Below are 19,674 nucleotides of genomic sequence, written 5' to 3'. Positions count from 1 at the left end.
GATCTGAGAAACTGCTCCAGACACTTGTGGTATCCCCTGCCGTTCTGTATGTTTTAAAAGTTATAAGGTCAGCATGTGTACACCTTAATTTAAGGTGTTGGGGAAAAAAAATCGGCATTGTAGTGATGAATGTGGAGAACAGGAATTGAATCATAACATTTTGCATTGTATGATAACCCGACTGCAAGGTTTAGGATTAATGGTCAACCTCTAACATTGGAGAGGGGAGTGAGACAAGGCTGTGCCTGGTCTCCTCTTCTCTTTGCTATATTTCTGGAGCCACTAGCCCAATATATAAGGCAAAACAGAAAAATCGTGGGTGTTACAATAAATGAGGTGGAACATAAAGTAGCATGCTATGCCGATGATGTTCTCTTATTCCTAAAAACACCTGAGGAGTCTCTGCCGGAGGTAATGAACTGTCTTAAAAACACTGGCCGAATAACAGGATATAAATTGAATCTAAGTAAAACTGAGGCCCTTCCCTACAATTATAGTCCATCTGAAAAGCTCAAACAAGCACATCCACTGAAATGAAACACAGACTCAATTAAATACCTGAAGGTAACACTAAAGATACAAAAAAAAACTATATGACAAAAATTACAACCATTTATATCAAAGAGTCAAAGACGACCTTACAAAATGGAATCATATCCCATGTCTGAGCATAAGCTCTAGAATAGAAACCATCAAAATTAATGTTTTACCAAGATGTTTATATTTGTTTCAGACCCTCCCACTCCAGATCAATCAAAAAGATTCTATTGAATGGGATAAAACGATCTCTAGATTTATATGACAAGGGAAATGACCCAGAATACGATACAAAACATTGCAACTGCCCAAAGAGTACGGCGGCTGGGGCCTACCATGTTTAAAAAAATACTATACTTCAGCAATGATCAGGGCAGTGTTGCACTGGTGCGATCCCTCATATGTAGCGGCATGGAAGGAAATTGAATGCAAAACAATAACCAATATGCATATGCAGGCAGTTCTAGCAGATAGAAATCTACAGGACTCCATTTCCAAAATAAGAAATCCTTGGGTAAAGGCCACACTAGGGGTTTGGAAAATGGTGGTAAAGGAAAATAAGCTGGAGAAGGATATAAAAATATTAAAATGGTGTGCATATGATTCGGAATTCACACCAAATCAAATAGACCCTAGTTTTAAAAACTGGATAGATAAAGGAATTACATCGATATGTGATATTGTAAAGGAAGATGAAATTATGAGTTTCCAAACTTTAAAGCAAACGTTTCATTTAGAAAACCAAGATCACTATAGATACTTACAGTTAAGAAAGTTCTATACTCGAAACATTAAAAACCAAATAGCCAGCGAGGGCATTTATCCAACTCTTTGTAAATGCTTATAAGTCCGATATTAAGAAAGGTGTAATCTCACAAATATACAAAAGTCTTCATGATCTCAGCAATTATTCAACAAAGTATATAAAGGAAAGATAGAAGAAAGATGGAGGTCTGGCAGTTACAGAAGAGGAATGCCAAAACATTTGTTCTTTATATTGGAAAAGTACAAAATCACATATGTGGAAGGAATTATGATGATGGAAGTTGTGAATGTTGGAGAAACTGTGGCTACGAAACAGCACACCACTATCATATATTTTGGGATTGTAAGAATATTAAGAACTACTGGAGAGAAGTCCATAAAGTGATGCAAAACATATTTAGTACATATTTACCCTTTGATTTCAACTCCATATTTTTAGGGTATGTACCCTCAGATATAAAGGGTATAGATAAATACTTACTTGGTGTGCTGCTAGCTGCAAGTAAAAAGGCACTGACCAAAAGGTGGCTAACACAGGATCCAGCAACATTAAATAGCTGGACTGATGTAACTTTGATGTAACTTTTGAGATTTATAAGATGGAAAAGATTGCTTTTTTAGTGAATTTTGAGTATGAGAAATTTGTAAAACACTGGGGAAAATGGCTCCGCTATATATGAGTTCTATAAGGCCTGATATCGCTGATATTCATCATTGAAGGAATGGTTGTTTAAATGTTTGTTTATTTTGTTTGTTTTCTATAATAACATGTACTAATGCTATGTCACCATCTGCTACTGAGTGTGTTGGCTTTTCAATTGCCATGTCTCTGGATGTATATAGTTACAAACTGTATCTATCCGTACACATGTTTCTTTGTTTGTGTGTTGTGTTCTGTTTGTTCCTTTTCTTTCTCTTGTTTTCATATCTGCGTGAAGGAAAAGTACTTGAAGTGATGGCGGTCATCCAGACTACTGTCTATGAGTCTTAGAACAAAGGAAGCCATCAAATACTGTACATTTTATTTTATGCATAACTTCGATAAACACTTAAATTACAAAAAAAAGAATCATAACATTTTTTTTTAAAAAAAAAAGCTCTGGTGGAGAAGAGATATGTTACCACATGGAGTGTCATGTCATTTTCCCCCCCTATACTTTTGTTGTATTTGCATGTTTCCTGTTTGGTTTTAATTGATATCTGGGATTTATATTCTATTCTTATCTGAATGGCTTTGATGTGTGTTGTTTAATATCTTACAGTTTAATTGCCTCTCTGCCTGTTAAAGCTCTGCCGTTGGTGTCATGGTTTTGATTAAAAAAAAAAACAAAAACGTACATCACACAATGTACTATCCAAATGTTCACAGCACGCCGGTAAAATTCAGCACTAATAGAAGCTGAAGTTTAGGAAAGTAAGTTATCTGCCCATCATCATCATCTTAAAATGCACTGCTGCATCTGCACTGTACCTGATGTCATTGGAAAATTCCTTCTCATAGCGACGTCTGCTGCTCAACTTCCAGTACAGAAGCACAACAAAGACCAGGAAGATAAAGATGAGGAGCAGGGAACCAACAATGGTGCCAACTATCACAGCAGCTCTGTTTGGAGCTGCAAAATAAGTATGAAAAACATTAAATTATTCATCCTGAAGTTCTGTTTTAACATCTTGTTCCAAAGAAATAAAAGTATAAAAACTGTAATTCCTAAACAGTTAATTGTCATATTTTTGTTAAACCCCTTTCCAAGCGGAAAGTCTACAGTTCAGTCACATCTTGATTGATTTGAACTGTGCCTCTGTACACCAGAGGCTAAACTGTGATGTTATCCAATTACTTATGGGCCTCACTCTGTCTGTGTCTGTCTGTACTTGAAAATGGTTTATGAATTTCTGATTTTCTTGAGTAAATGGTTTGAACTTGCATATCACTCCTGCTCTACAAAATGCTTTCTAACACATCTCTCCTTTCACACACTAACACATGCAAAGTGCTTGGCTGATATACTTGATATACTCATGAGAAGCTTTTTCAAGTAAATTAACTTACAGCCATCGCTCACCTGTTATAAACATGGCAATCCCTTGGGTTTCCAGCAGAATATTGCTGACTCTGTTTAACTGTAGCAGTATTTTAGCATAGCTAAGAAAAAGTCAAGTCAAATTATTATTCTAAACACAGAAGGGCTCTCTCTCTGTGGCAAATAATGGATAAGCGGAAGGTTTCTAAGGTGACGGTGCATGGTACTCAAGAATCCTTTGCAGAAAGTGCAACAGTTGTATTCAAAGCATGATCAGGCACACCGAAAGTAAGCACACCATCCAAAGATCAATACATTAAGTAGCAGTCCACCTCTCAGGAGGAGAAACAACTCCTGGTGTGGGATGAAATATATCCGGATTTTATGGTGGATGCTTGAGATTTGTAGTGTTAGCAGACAGGTGTGTGAAAGGAGACAAACAGGGGAAAGAATGATACTGCAGTGTATCAAGCTCACAGTGAATGATAGTAGGGTGATTTTACTTTCACCCTGACCAAGAAGAAGTACCACTCCAGTTTTCATAGAGATATGCTACGTGGCATGCATCAGCCTGTGGTTGGCACTCTTTGTGGAGAAGGATTCATATTGCAGCAGGACAATGGGCCCAAAACACCTCAAAGCCATATCATGGATGTTTCATTATTGCACACTGAAACATTGTCAGATCATGCTGGGACATCAATGCCTGTCAGATTTTGAGTGCTGTTATCAGATCAGGAAATTTTTGATCTCAAGTTTACTGGAGAACACGGTTGTGCTTTAAATTATATCCCCATTGCCAATAGTCCAATGAAAACTACACGTAGGTTTCCTGAGACTTGGATGTAAAAGCATGAATGTATAATAATATATTTCCTGGCAGTTAAAAACTGCTAGTTTTATACTGTTTCTACCTGCATTTATTCCATAATATGCCACTAATTATGCTGCAAATCCTTGGTTGAGGGCCACGAGCCTAAGGGTTGACACTTCTTGTGTAGGACAGAAGCCTGCACTTGGAATAAAAATGAATGACTATGAATGATTCACTGCTCGAAGCTTAACATCTAAGCACTTATTCAAGGGGCTCTGGACCTGACGAGATGCATTGGAGCCTGCTCCAAAGATCACAAGGCCCAAAGAGAAACTCGTGCTATGGATCCAACGGATGCAGATGGTTGTGTGAGTCTTAAACTAAATGATGATCTCATCTGTACTGGCAGGCTGTAACACAGACTGTACTTCCCACTGGTGCACTCACTGTCAACAGATTCATTGCCTGTGAGACTGCTCTGCTACACCCCTCATATCTGTCTTGTTTAGATGTATTACTGTACATAGATTGCCCTCATTTAAGGCATCTCACTTAAAATTGGTTAGCGTTTCTGCTTGTATTTAATTAGTCCACATATTTTTTTTGACATAGCTTTTGCTTTGTTTCATCTGCATTGTAGAAAGCCAACAGGGTCTGCAGACCTGCTGGCAGCAGAATTATCATAACTTTACACTTGTGTGATTTAACACCAGAAAAAGTTAGCGATGAAAAACAGAAGGCTAAAACTTTCAGCGAATAAATGTTTTTCTTCTCACGGAAAGCGTCCCTCTCCCATCATCGTTAGACAGCATAAAAGGAACGTCACACTAATGTTACAGTGTGTGAAAAGCACAGCAAAGAGGAGATTTTGGCACAGCTACAAAGAGAGGAGATTTAAGAGGATGAACTCGAACATCCACGTCTTTCATGATCTGATGTGTGCGTCATCCGTCATGCATGTGAACACAAGCAGTCTGTGTGAGCGTGCTTTCTTACGTTTGTTGGCTTTCAGGTTCAGCGTGCAGCTTTCTACTCCAACAGCATTGTTTGCTTCACAAAGGTAGATCCCTGCAAAGCTCTCTGAGTGGTTGCTGATTTTCAGCTCTCCGGTCACACTGTCTGGGAAAATGAGCACGTGCCAACAAGCATAGATTAATTCAGGGTATACATACTGTACATTATAAGGCGCTCAAATGAAAATTGATCAAACTGCCATCTCTACATGAAAAAACTAAAAACATGAAGCTCATTAGTATGGAGGTTTGGAGCAGATATTCATTACGTATGCATGCAAGCAGTGTGTTTGTTGTTCCCTGCTTATATAAGGCACTGATCAATGTAGTTTGCAGTAAATATGTTTGGGAAGAACAAGGACATGTTTCTAGTTGTAGAGTGAGAACTAATGTGGAGAAATGCAAGTAACATGGTAAAATGCTACCATTATAATAGTCTTGCTTTAAAAACTTCAGGGTTTATGTTATTATCAAATATTGCCACCCAGGACTTTTGCCATGTAAGCAATCAATGAAAAAAAATGTATTTTTTTTGGAAAAAAGGTGACAAAGTTAGCAAATAATAGACGCTCACAAAGAAAATGATTTTCATTGAGTTTTTGCTCACACAGCATCAAATGATACAGTGCCTCAGTCCCAAGGCACCCGCCCCCCACCCCTCCAAACCTCCAACACACGCATATACACATACATAGACTCTCGAGCATGCACGTATTCTCTTTGATGTGCAGTATCATTGTGACATCAGCAGAGGTCACACTTACTCTGTGCGGCTCCATCAGCGATCGAGCCAGCTCTTTCTCTCCTCCATGTGTATTTTAAAGGAGTGGAGCCTTTTGCAGACTCGCAGTGCAGAGACACAGGATTGCCAATCAGTTCCCCTCCCTCCACCCAGCACTTAGGTACAGACGGCTTCGCTGAAATCATACAACAAATGGATAATTTTCCATTGCCATTTCCATTCTAATTCTTTCCCCTTCAATGGAAAGGGAAAAGAAAAAGAAATAAAACAGCACAGCTTTATAGCTTTAGGATGAAAAAGGGGGAACCTTTTTGACTGAGTTTTGCTACATATACAAACAATACAGAGGGTTTTCTTGTTTTTGTTTTCCAACTCAGATATGCTATAAAATCTATGGATCACCCCAAAAAAGCACATCTCCAAGACAAATTAATGTTTCAAATCCTTATGGAGTTAAAGCTTGATGGCTAATGATGGCAAGGCTGAACAATTTAGACACCAATGCCATCTTGTTGTGAAGAGATGTGAGAGGGTCGAAATTGCTACCCATTAGGGTGAGACTGAAAATGTTACACAATACTCTGAGCATGTTGCACATTTGCACAATTTAGATAGTGAAAGAAGATTTACAAAAATCTGTCCCCCAATTTCTCCAGATATTTTTTTTTCAAACGACTTATGCTATACACGATCGCACAAGGAGTCTAATCTATAAAATGAATTGCTGGCTCTCAGGACTGCCTTGTGTTGCTGTCAGCAAGAAAATAGCTATGGGTTATCTACTGACATATAAGAGTGTGGTATGGATATTTATTTAACAATGTGTATGTTTCATTGAGGAGGGAGGTGATGTTATCTCGAATTTTAGAACACTTAAATGCTTCTTGGAAAATATTGGAGAAATAACTCAGGCTGTGGTAGATATAGGTGGGTAATTTGGTCCCAGGTTGGATAGATTATGTTCTTCAGGTCATTTTAAACCCAAAAAATGTTTTATTAAATTGAAACATTACTGCAAAACAATAATGATGTTATTTCCTTCCTATCCCGAGACCTAGCTGCGAGATTGCTTGCAAACTTGTATTTTTTGAAGAATGTTTCATCAGTACAGTTGTACAATACGGTGTACACTCTCAGTTTAGACTTTTGGATGTAGGTTCTAAAGGACTTCTGAGGGAGTTGGACTGCATCAATTACCTGCTCCATTATGAGACACATTATTTAATACCATACTCAACTGTAAGTCTGGCAGCGAGGTGACTGTCCTCCACCGCAGTTACTGCTCAGTCTTCAAAATAGATGAGATTGACTAAGTAAGTTCCTTTTCCCAACTGGCAAACTTTAAGATTCAGTACACTGACAAATGGCTCTTAGTGAAGTGTCATTAGTTTTAGACAAAGCCATCTTCCTTCAGTTCATTCATTTCCATTTGTAAAATTGCAAACACACCGGCCTATTCGCAGCAAACTCCATCTACTGATGAAGACTGATGTCCAGAGAAAGCTAGTAAGTGAACCTTCATTTCAGATTGTGTAATTCAATCATGCAAGTATTCACTATCCCGCAATTGATTACTGGACTCTAAAAAATGATGAGTTCTAAGCGATCGGTTTTGTAATGCGTTATAAAAAGGAGTAAAATGCATGTTCTAACAAAGCAGGGAAACTTTATTGCAGATTAAATGGTTGAAGCACTAGATCAAATCGGCCCATTTAACACAAATTTAGGGACTCACTTGTCATCAGATGAATAATTTTTTCTTACTACTACTTCTTTTGGTTGCTCCCTTTAGGGGGTCACCGCAGAGGATCACCTGCCTCTGTTGCACCATATCACTAGCATTCTCCATCCTCAATCACACAATGACATGACAAGTCTTAAATAGAAAAGGTGCCTCCTGAAGTACTAAACACCAAGAACACTGCATTTTGGAAAGGTGATGGACATAAATAATGCAGCGAGACGCAACCTAAAGCCTGGTCTTACCCATTACCACCAGTGACATCTTGTGCATGTCCACTCCAGGTGCTTTCTTCACTTTACATTGGTAGGTAGCGGTGTGAGCAGGTGACAGCAGAGCAATCGACAGTGAAGCGTCACCCATCGAGGGATCACCAGCAGCAAAGCTGAGCTCTTTTTCAAATGCATGGTTACCAAAGAAGTACTTAGTGCCACTGGTATAGGATACAAGCTGATGGAAAAAATAAAGACAAATATAAGCGTAATTCAGCAATTGACTGAAATGGTGTTAATGTTACATGCAGTCTTCTTAAATTAAATGTACCATGAGTGGTTGGTTGAATTACCACCAAATCTGGGCCTCAGAGGGTCTCTAAAAATCTCTTTTAGTTCAGTGTTTTACTTTTAAAGCACGTTTACTGTGGCTCAGTTTCACAACACTCATCAGTCTCATTTCCAGCAACAGCAGGGAGCAGCAAAAAAAAACAACAAAAAACCTGCCAAGCACCAAAAGGCATAATAACTAGTTAGTAAGAAATGGAAATGCAGTTAGATTTTTTTTCCTCATTTAACCAAGAACCAAGTGTAGTGTATCTGCACATCATCAAAAAGAGAAACAACTCAAAATTAATGCTTTCAGGTTTTGGTTTTATATGGATGACAGGATTTTTCCCATTTGCAAGACTTGTAAATGAAAAATTGTTTGATCACACATGAACATATCTATATACACTTTTTGGTCAGATATTAGAGTTGTGTGCTCATTAGCTGGTTGTAAGTTCTTTACAGAGGACCTATTGTTTGTTCCTTATTTTCAGATGTTTCCTTTTTTTTCACTAAACATGGCAAAAGTGATGAGGTCACTGAGTAAAAGTACCCTCTATAAGACACACACACAAAAGTCATGCAATATGTGCTCCACATTTTTTCTACTCTTGGCTATGTATGATGTCAGTCAAAAAAGATATCCATCATTTCAGTCACAGTTCTAGATCCAGCTCCATCTGCCAGCTGTTCAAACCTTTGTCAGGCAGTCAGAAGAAAGCTGGCAAAAAGGAAGAATGGGCTCAAAGAGACAGAAACTAAAACTGCTTTTTTTAGACAGAACTAAAATCAGTACCAAAGCCCAGAAGAGGATAAATGATGATTATTTTGAACTGTGAATTATGCAAAAACCACCCCCTAGTAAAGAACAAGAATAAAGACATGAAGCTGGAAATGTGCATAAATAGGTCTACTAGTTTACAATTAGGAGCAAAGCCTCTACTACTTTATACGTTAAACTACAATATATCACATTCAATTTTGACTTAGACCACAATTTTACAATGTGTTTAATATTGGTACATTATACATAGTAGATCTAGTCAATCGTTGCATCGACTTTGCATAGGGAGAGATGAAAGGGGGAAAAAAACGTTCTCCCGAGTCTTAAACACTAATGACTTGTTTAATTTAAAAGGCAAATGGGATAAACAACTAATTCCTGTGAAATTAAAAGGTAGTGAGAGTTCATCAACTCTCCAGTCTCCTTGAACGAACATTAGTTTAGACTGTGCACCACATGAGATTTAGAATAGAAAAAGACGATGTGAAATCCGAATAGATTAAAAGATTTAGGGATTGTTTTGCGAAGTGGTTTTTTTGACACCTAATTAGGGGTGCATGCAGTTTGTGGTGAATAGAGTGATTAATGACAAAAGGCTACCAAAAGGGATGGTGTACAAGATGGTAGTTAAACAGCTCTCCTATGTGGATCAGAGATGGTGACAGCCGAGTTAAAGATTGCAAAGATTTGCATTGGGACTGAAAATGATAAGCAGGATTAAGAGCGAGTATATCAGAGCAACAGCTCAGGTGAGATTGACAGATGCGGGACGGAGTAAGAGAGGCAAGATTGAGCTGGTTTGGAAATGTGAAGAGGAACGAGACCCGGTATGCTGGGATAAGCATGTTGAAGCGGGAGCTGTCATGTGACAGGAAAAGAAAAAGGCCAAAGAGGAGGTTTATGGGTGTGGTGAGAGAAGATTTGCAAGTGGCTGGTAAGGTTGTAGAGGGCAGGAAGAGATTCAAACAGATGATCTGCTGTGGTGATGAGTAACAGGAACAGCAACATTAATAAGCTCGCTTAGCTGTATTCAGAACCTTTGTTTGAATATGGGGAGAGATGTTGAACTCTTTCATTTCATGGACCTTCGTGTTCAAATCATTTGCTAACAATTTCAGATGCTATTATTGGAAATGCATTTGTGACTTACTAATAATTTAATGGGAAAATGGAGACAACATTCAATGCGCTTCAGTGAAGGGCATGCCAGTCTTTTTTATTGAGTGCTACAGCCGGTCAGATTGACATGCGAAAATATAGGCATGACTCAACTTTAACATGAAAGAATAAAATCTGAAAGAGTTAACGAATAATAAGCAAACAGTGGAACTATTTAACTGTAGATTTTTTTAACTGGAACAATCTGTCCCAAAGAACATATTCTCAAAAATAACTGGTACATAGACCCAAAATATTACCAAATGTTTCCAAACATTTGAAATGGCATAAAATAACTAAACTTCTGAATACTGCAATTTAATAAATTCATCCTGTATGCATTTTATAGATAGCATTGTCTGGGTCAATCTCACATTACTTCTTACCATTTGATCTTTCTGTGTGGTGTCTGGACTGATCACAGACCATTCAATGTCAAGTTCCCCAGTGTCACGAGGGCTTGGTTTGTAGCTGCATCCCAAGGTCACACTCTCTCCCTCTGCCTTACGGATGGTCTGTGGGCCCTTGGATGTCACCTGCAAGCCTTGCGTGTATCCCAGATCTTAAAACATTCAGAACACTTGCGTCAAAGGAATGCAAACATTAAATAAACATCATAAGGTAGTGCATTAGACGATAGAGCTTTCTGAATCCCCCTCCCCCCCAAAAAAATCTCTGATTACTCAATTTACTGAAATAAATCTTCTCTCCTCCTATACAGTCACAGTTGGAATGTAGCAGACAATACACTACCAATCCCATAATGCACAGGTCACATCACATACTCAGGCATCAATGCCTTCCTTTGGCTGTCAATGCTGGTTGGACTCAGTTTCACTCCACTACTTAAAATAATAAATGATGACCTTGAGCATTGGATCAATCTACCACTATTCATCACAGGCTGAATTCCAATTGTTAAAACATCAATATCTTCTAAAAATAAATTATATTCAGTTATCTCAACTCGTCCTGCTGCCAACCGTATAATTCCTAAATACTACAAGAAAAACAAGACAACAAGAATTAAAAGACAACAAGAATTAAAAGACAACAAGAATTAAACAGACAACCCCCCCCCCCCCCCCCCAAAAAAAAACAACCAAAAAACAAAAAACAAAAACGCAAAACAATCAAACAAAAACAAAAGAGGACAAGAAGCACTATGTTTTTAATCATTTTCATCATGGAGACGTCTTAAATCATCAGATAAGTCAGAGATCAAAGAGTCTGTAAAGACATCTTAGTTTCAGATCAATCATGCTCCCGTCAGACACCCAAACAGCATTGTTTCAAAACATTAACAGCAACAATAACTGACAGGTTGCACCACCTATTTCTACTCTAACATTTGATGTACACTGTATGGAAAATGTATCACACATCTGCAACATATTTCTCAAATTAATATCCTGCTCTCATTCTCCTACTTCATCAAGAGGCAATGGCATGAGAAGCAGACATTTTCTGGAATATCTGCAACTCAAATCATCCATCCAGTCAAAACTTAATTTTGCAGTTATCGTCCCGGATCTTGCTTCTGCATCTTGAGAACTAATAAACATCTGTTCCTCAAAAAAAACCACAAAAAACCCCTAAAAACTAAATGAGAACTGAGCTTCATCATCATCATCATCATCATCATCATCAGGTGCCAACTTGTGGAATCAAACACCAAGTACTTCACAGAACTCACTTGAAAAAAAAAAGGTTATATCTAGATTCATATCAGAAATATTACCATATTGTGTACAAAATATGCTAGTTAGCTCTGATCACCCTACTTCATTCTGTGCAGCAGCTACACAACTTTGGAAAGACACCAGGTCACTCTCTGTCTTTCAAGGCTGCCACTACTCCCCATCCCTCCACCTGCCCAAGAGACATATTAACAATTTTAACAGGGAAAAAAAACAATGCAGAACATCTATAATATCTATATTTGACAATCTAGAACAAAACTTACATACTACATCCTCTATCCATCTCCTGTGGAATCTTTGCAACAAACCCTATTCTTAGTAATATCTACATTCCCAAAGGTTTACATAGATATGTTTACATATTCTTATTATTTTATCATCTCGTGTATCAACTGTATTTGATTGATTTCTCATCAGAGCCTCCTCCATGTCTATTGTTTTGCAATAAATAAAGAATTAAGAAATTTCGGCTAGCTGTTTAATTACAGCCGTGCCAGTTGTAAGTAAAAATAAATTAATTACACACATACTGATTCTAATCTAATCCTTATTTTTGTTGTCAGTGATAAATATCCTATTTTCACACTTACTGGGCCACAGTTTACAGTCTCCACATCTAATGATTCAGGATATTTTGTTAAAGGAAGGCTGAGTACGAAAACATAATTGTTTTAGCCAAATATCACAAAGGGATATGAAAAGCACTTGGACAAATTAAATTAAGAAATATTTAAGACTGGTTACATTTTTTTTTTAAAGCAGCCCTCCAGAAGAAAAATGAGATTCAGAGAATAAGTAACTCTATGCTGTTCTTGGCAAAACTAATCTCAAAGAGCTTTGCATCATTGTATTGGCTCTGTCACAAGGCCAGCATTTTCAAGCTCAACAAGAAAAACTGGCTTTTGTGGTATGCAAACATTTTGAATTAGCTGCAAAAGGTGAAAACAAACAAACAAACAAAAACCCGCAAAAAAACCCCCCTTTTTCTAGATGAAATCCCAAAAATTTATCTGTGATTTTATCTAGAATCTGTAGTCTATTTATGTTTGTTTCCTGGCAACTTAAATGGACTTTGCTTTTAATCATAGTCCACAAATATTCAATAGGGTTAAGGTCGGGGCTTTGGCAAAGCTGTTCCAGAAGCTTGATTTCAGCCTGCTTTATCCATTTCAAAATCAGTTTTGATGTGTGTGTGGGAACATTGTCATGCTTCTGTCGAAGTTTCAATCATCTGTTGATTTGAGTTGAAGAATCTGAAGATGGTTATTTTTCATTACTCCATCCCCTTTCTGTATTGTATGGCACTGGCAGCAAAACAGCCCAAGAGCATGATGCAGCATGCTTGACAGCTGGTATAGTGTTTTTAGGTTTAAAAGCCCCACCTTTACTCCTTCAAACACACCTTATCATTCTGGCCAAATGACAGTGGCGTTCCAGCAGCTTCCAGTTCATGCTGCGTCACCCCTGGATGACACACTTGTATACCTCGTACTTATGTACAATTGTTTGAACTGATGATCCTGGAATCTGTAATTGTTTAGAAATGTCTCCAAGAGACCTTCCAAATTTCTGTAAATTCAGATCTTAATTGAGTTCCTTGGACTTTCTCATAATTCATGATATTTGTCAGTCCAATGAGTGATGCCAAACATGTTTTATGTAGGCAAAGAGAAACCACCAGTCATTGTCAATAATGATCACTACTGAGAAGTTAGTAGGGCTTGGCCTTGCTAGTTAAAGTACACTTTAGAGCCTTCAGCACCACTTAATAAAAGATTTAAGTGAATGTATGAATATATTTGACCCTGTATGTGTACGTTTGACCCTGTGTGGGCTACAGAAATCCCCTCCCCCCCTCAACACAAATTCTTAAAGGTGCATGCTATATAATCATTACAACCCAGAAATAGAAGAGTTCAAATAAATCATTAAAAAGCCAAAACAAATTACCATGATATTCATACCCATAATGAGTGTATGTGAACTTCTGACCACAAGTGTAAGTGCTTAGTGGGAAAAAGTACATAAACTACATTTCAGATAATTCTGTTTGTCTATAGTAAAATAAAATAAACTTTAAATATACTTCTCAGTCAAAATAAGAAGAGCTGCCCAGTATAAGAGCCGCACCCTAAAAAAGGAAAAACACACACACACACACACAAACGTTGCACATATGTGAGTCCCAGGAACATTAGGGAGTCAACAATCATCTCCAAACGTAATCTCTGATTGGACAGCCCGGGCGCCATGGTAACATGGAAAACTAACACCACTGAGCTCTATGTCTCAGCAGACTTCAATAGAGAATAGATGTGAAGGTCTCAATTACTGTCCATAAAAATATGCCTTACTTAATGTTAGTTTTTCTAAAACAGTATTATGCAGTAGATAAATACACCATATTTACCATTTATACATGCATAGGTAGATTCATGTAATTCAGTCTGTGTACTTACCTGGGCTCAAGAAAACTGCAGCCCATAACAAGAACACAGAGAGCCAGGGCGGGCAGCTGAGGTAAAATCCTGTTCTCAACTGAGAGCGGCTTAGTTTAAACATACTGTTCCTTTTTAAAATAGTCGCTAGTAGCTGGTCAAAATAATGAGTACAGTGTCCTCAAATATATAGTTTATACGTCACATGTAAAAAAAAATAATTAAGTATTCATATAGATACTTTATACTGATATTACCTGAATGGAGGTGCTACACACACACACGCATCTATCTGTGGAATACAAAGGAACAACAGCAGTGTGATACCTGTTGCTCTTGCTTTAATGTGAGCTCCTCCTGTAGCCCTTTCTTATTACCATAAAGCTTTCTGATTGGATAGTGACCACTTTAACAAAAGGTTACCTTGATATTGCTATTCAGCTGTTAATATTGCTTTCAACACCCTCCATTCTTCCTTTTGTAATCACAAGTTAATGAATACAAATTATGTACAATTTTAGAAAACCAATCAAAATGTGCTTGAGGAAATCAGTGTCCAGGCAGCTGAATAACAATGCAATACAATCTCTCTGTAAACAAGGGAAACTGAAGGAGCAAACAATGGCTGGGAAACTCAGGGTGCTAATTTGAAGAGAGCTGAACTCCACTGAAAGCAAATCACCTGCCACAAATTGCTGCTTTGTCTACAATAAGCTTTGTGTGTTTTTTGTCCAAGTTGTCTGTCTCTGTTCACTCTCCTATTACCCATTAAAATGTGTTTTTATTGATTTTTTTGGTTTGTTTTTATACCCCCCCACCTCACCACCACCACCACCCAAAAAAGAACTTCCTGGAAACACACAATTACTGTACACCTTATTTATTGTATACACTACCTAAACACCTACCATTTGTCAAATGTCCATGGTTTCAAATGAAAAGCTATTAAAAAAAGAGTACATGACGTCTAAAGTGATGAAAAACTGTTTTTTATTATTTGCTTTCTTTTTTCTTTCCTTAAAAAAACCCTGCAAAGCTCACGTGTCTGCTACAAGAAAAGGTGGGGTACTCTTCAGCAGACACATGAAGAAAACACATTAGAGGCAGAGGATAAAGTGCTTTATGTGAACTGTACTATACCCTCGAAGGACCTGGCGTCCACATATGTGGACATCACATTTTGGGTTGTCTAGACCAAAATGTTAAATGTTGCTTTACAAGGCCCTGATATCCACTTACGAGCACATTATACTGCTACTGTTCTGTCGAAATTTAAAATCAATGTCCACATATGTGGATCTCATTTTTCTCAGAAAGAGAAAAATGAGATCCAGAAAGAGGTAAAAAAAAAAAAAATCAGGCAATTCTTTGTTTTGGTCCCAATCAGCCCAAATAGCAAAGAGAAATTACAAATACATGCCATGAAAGAGTTCAGGTCTTAGGGGGACACATATATAACATTTCTTTAAAATGTATATATGATTTTCTTTCAGCTATTTTAAATGCTCTGTGCCTGTTTTAAAAAGTCATTTTATCCATGGCCACTATTCGATAAAGCACACTATGAGAAAAAGCATCTAAAGCCCAGCTTACCTTCTCTTTGACCTTGCACACCCACTCATTTCAAACTTTGAAAATGCACTGTAAAGTTTTCTGAGTAACTGCTTTAAAAAAGGAATTACTTGTCTAGAAATAGGTTGGATTTTGTGGGAAGAAATTACATTTAAGGGCTTTAAAAGCATGAAACTGTCACTGCTCCCCTTTTCTAAATTACTTTAATGTGAACCTTTTACGAAACCTGTTCAGGACTTCCTCTGGAATCTACCTGGACACAATGAAGTTAGATTAGATTCAGCATTGCATATCACTCAGTAAGTACCAGTATGATAATATGCTATTTATGCAGAATAGTTTCCAGATAGATACAGAGCAGTTCCCTAGTACACCGTTATTTGGTTGGTGAGATGTTGCATTGGTACTGCTGCAATAGAAATTACTGGAAATTTAATCTGACTGATGGTTTTGATTGGTAGGGTACAGTTCACTGGACACTTAAACATGTAAAGTTTAAAAGGAAATGATAAGGTCTATGAGATATTAATGTCTAAATCTCTACAAAAAGTTGTAGAAAATGTTTGCAATAAGTTGCACAAAATTTGCATCCACACTAGTCTTCCTATATTATTCCGTAGAAACCTTTGTCATCATCTGACCAAATCCTTATGAAATAGTGTTTATCTACAAGCCCACCACAAGAGCTGTACAGTGTCATCAGCTATTCAACAGCTGCTATTTAGCAGCTAAGTGAAATTGGTTGCAATGAGGATGCCCAATCAAAAACCTTGTGATTGCTTTGGTGGTTAGCTGTAGGTAGCCTATAGTTTGGATGGAAGAATCCAACTCATCTGTAAATACTTAAGGAACATGTAAGGAGAGATGATTTGAAAGAATTGAACATGATTGGAGAAAATTGCAACAACTGTGACGGTTGTGGACCCTCAATCCCTTCCTCAAGGCCGATAAGGCGGACATTGCAGTGTCTGTTTCTCGACTCCATGTCCGATAACTTAGCCTTCAGCTTTTCATTAGTGACCTGTAGTGTCTCACAGGTATCCTCCACTTTAGCAAGGCGCTGGTCGAGCGTTTTGGCGCTTTCCTCCAAAGATTCTAGGCGCTCACCATGGTTGTCCGATGCCTTCTGTAGTCCGTCCAGCTTTTTATTCACATCGTCAAAAAAGCTGACTTTTAGTTCCACCAGTAAAGCCGAATGGTGCTCCACTAGCAGTGCTGTTATTCGCAGGAACGCTAGCAGCCGCGCATTCGGTTGTTTTGTCATTCGACTTCGCATGTTTAGGCGACATGGCAGGACATCAAATGTTCCGACGGCTTCACCAAACCACCAAGATATCTGCCTCAAAAAATAAGTTAGGCGGGCTCGCTCAAATAACTAAAAGTTGCGGGAGCTAAGGGAAAGTGTGACTACCCCATGCTCGTCAAAACCGGAAGTCTCTCGATTGGAGAAAATTGATGTATTTAGCAATTAGACTCTGATGGCCCATTATGACAAAATGTAATGCCAGTGGTTATAGGATTCTAGTTGCTCGTGGTGGTGAAGATGAAGATGGATTCTTGAATGGAGCTCTGACTGACGTGGACATGGGTTGCACGAAGCCTGTAAAGGAGAATGAAGAAGAGGACAGATTTAAAACACAGAGTGGAGGCTGATTGACTCAAACAAGGCAGGCAAGAAGATGATTGGACAAGTGTTGACAGTATTAAGTTTGACAGGAAGGGAAAGGAGTAATGAAGTAAAGAGTAGACTAGGAGCCAAACACCCAGGAATAGACTAGCCTTTTATTGTCATTGCACATGTGCAACGCAATTATGGAATAAAAAGGGGGAAAGATGAATGATTGCAGATCTTCCTTTTTAAACTCACACATAATCTTCATTAAATGAACTATAACCATTTGGGGAATACATATTTTTTCTCATCAACCAGTGGTCACTAGACCTGTGTGATTGAGGCATTCTTCACTTGACCCTCACATATCCAAAGTTACTGTCAGGTAGTTAATGATCAAAAAAACAAGATGAGCGATTAAACCTTCACCATATTACATCTCTGTTCAGTTTCCTCCTGCTCTAGTGTCATCTACACTGTGACGCTATATTAAAATAAAGTTGGTTACTTTTTTCTGTTTCAGTTGTCAAACTATTTGAACTAATTATAAAACATGAATAAGCGAACAGTAACAACATCAAGAAAAAGCCATTGACAGCATCTCTGATGTCTATCAATTCATCAAATTAAACGCTGCCCTATCAAAGGCCATGCAACCCTTGATCCTTTGTTTTTGTTTGAGCCATTAATTTGAAAATGCTACACAGTGTCAAACTAATCTGCAATTTTTCTTCACACACTGCTAACTATTTTGAAAAGGGGTCTGTTTTAGTTAAGAGGAATTTTTGTCTGGACAGATGGCTGAAAAATTTAAAAAACAAAAAAAACCAAACCCAAAAACAAAAAAACAAAAAAGATTTTAGAACATCAGTGTACATAGTTAAAGTTATTCTGCAATATTATTATGTGAAGTGATGAGGACATCCTGTCTTTTGTTAAGCTGTTTGGTAAGGGAGTGAAAAGAGGCAAAGAGGAACCTTAATTTACATTTGTTAGGGACACAAAAACATCTCTAAACAAATGCTTGTCATCTGCTGTAGGTACAAATAACTGTTTGTTCTGGGTCTTTTTATTGTCTGGGTAATTTTGTTGTCTTGGAATGAAAACAACTGAAATAAAAACGTGTGGAATAAAGCCATTAGAACTGTTCATTTATTTGCTCATTGTTCCAGTCTTCTGAGAACTTGCTTTAAGACAGCAGTGATCATTCTAACCACAAAATAAAATTAAAAGGAAAATAAAGAACTGCCATGAAAATAAGAGCAAACGATGTGCCAGATTTTTGGTTTTGGCTAAGTAATTAGAAACTCTGAACACCTCCATATGAGGTTTGGCACAAATGGAGACAGATGGACTCAAAGACATAAGATCCAAACCAGAACAAGAGGAATTTTCATTGTTTGTACAGGCATGCAAGCCCTTCTTGTTCCACACACTTGTTGGTATGGTTTTCACTTGCTGTGCCTCAGAAGTCATTTTTAAGCAGTCCTTTTTATTGCATAATGATCTGAACGTCCTTGTCATTTTAACTAAGAAAAGAGACTCAGAAAGAATCAGGTTTTATTTCATAACAAACCGTAAAAGTTGCAGAGTACACCGTTGTGCCCTCGACCTGACTGAATTTTCTTTACTCACACTGAGAATGGCTTCAAAGCCTGTACACATTTATATGGAGATAATACAGTTAGAGCTGCAGGTTTTTGGACAATGACTCAGTTTTTGTGATTTTGCCTTTGTACACCAGCACAGTGGATTTTAAATCCAACAATCAAGATGTAATTGAAGTATCAACTTTCATGTTTAATTCAAGGGTTTTAACAAATGCACTGCATTATCTGTTTTTATACTCAGGCCCCCATTTTCAGAGACTCCAAACTAATTGGTCAAACTAACACAAGGATTATTTTTAATAACTGGATGAAAATCCTTCTCAGTCTGTGTCTGCCTGAAGTCTAGAACCCATGGACATCCCCAAATATTACTCTGCTTCCTCCTTTGGAATGTTCTGCTTGGACTTCATTGCAGCTGCTTTCAGCTGCTGCTTGTTTGTGGGACTCTCTCCCTTCAGTTTTGTCTCCAGCAACTGGGTGAAGTCTTTTCCAGTCTTCTTATCTATTCTTCTCCAAGTTCAAAGTTACATTTTATTTGCATAATATTGCTCTTGCTCTATAGTGCCAATTCTCCTTCTGACTTACAACTGATTACTCCATTCTCTGTATGTATATATGTATG

At 37.8% G+C, this 19,674-nt stretch overlaps 1 protein-coding gene across 1 annotated transcript in view; it reads right to left on the bottom strand.

Annotated features, from left to right (window-relative positions):
• vsig8a (V-set and immunoglobulin domain containing 8a) overlaps positions 1-19,674 on the bottom strand; it is an 88,678-nt gene that overhangs the window by 8,403 nt on the left and 60,601 nt on the right. Inside the window, exons 2-6 of the mRNA XM_086300253.1 lie at positions 10,504-10,679; positions 7,879-8,083; positions 5,915-6,067; positions 5,134-5,256; positions 2,774-2,915 (exon numbers count right to left, since the gene is read on the bottom strand). Coding sequence (XP_086156379.1) covers positions 2,774-2,915; positions 5,134-5,256; positions 5,915-6,067; positions 7,879-8,083; positions 10,504-10,679 — 799 coding nt within the window. The remainder of the gene's footprint in view (positions 1-2,773; positions 2,916-5,133; positions 5,257-5,914; positions 6,068-7,878; positions 8,084-10,503; positions 10,680-19,674) is intronic.

Source organism: Aulonocara sp. 'chitande type north' Nkhata Bay, linkage group LG7 (assembly GCF_057382095.1).
Source record: "Aulonocara sp. 'chitande type north' Nkhata Bay isolate Kocher_YH1m ecotype deep benthic linkage group LG7, A_spYH_male_GT1.1, whole genome shotgun sequence".
Taxonomy (NCBI): Eukaryota; Metazoa; Chordata; class Actinopteri; order Cichliformes; family Cichlidae; genus Aulonocara; species Aulonocara sp. 'chitande type north' Nkhata Bay.
The sequence above is the reverse complement of the archived record's forward strand: the minus strand, read 5'-3'. Positions and strand labels throughout refer to the sequence as shown.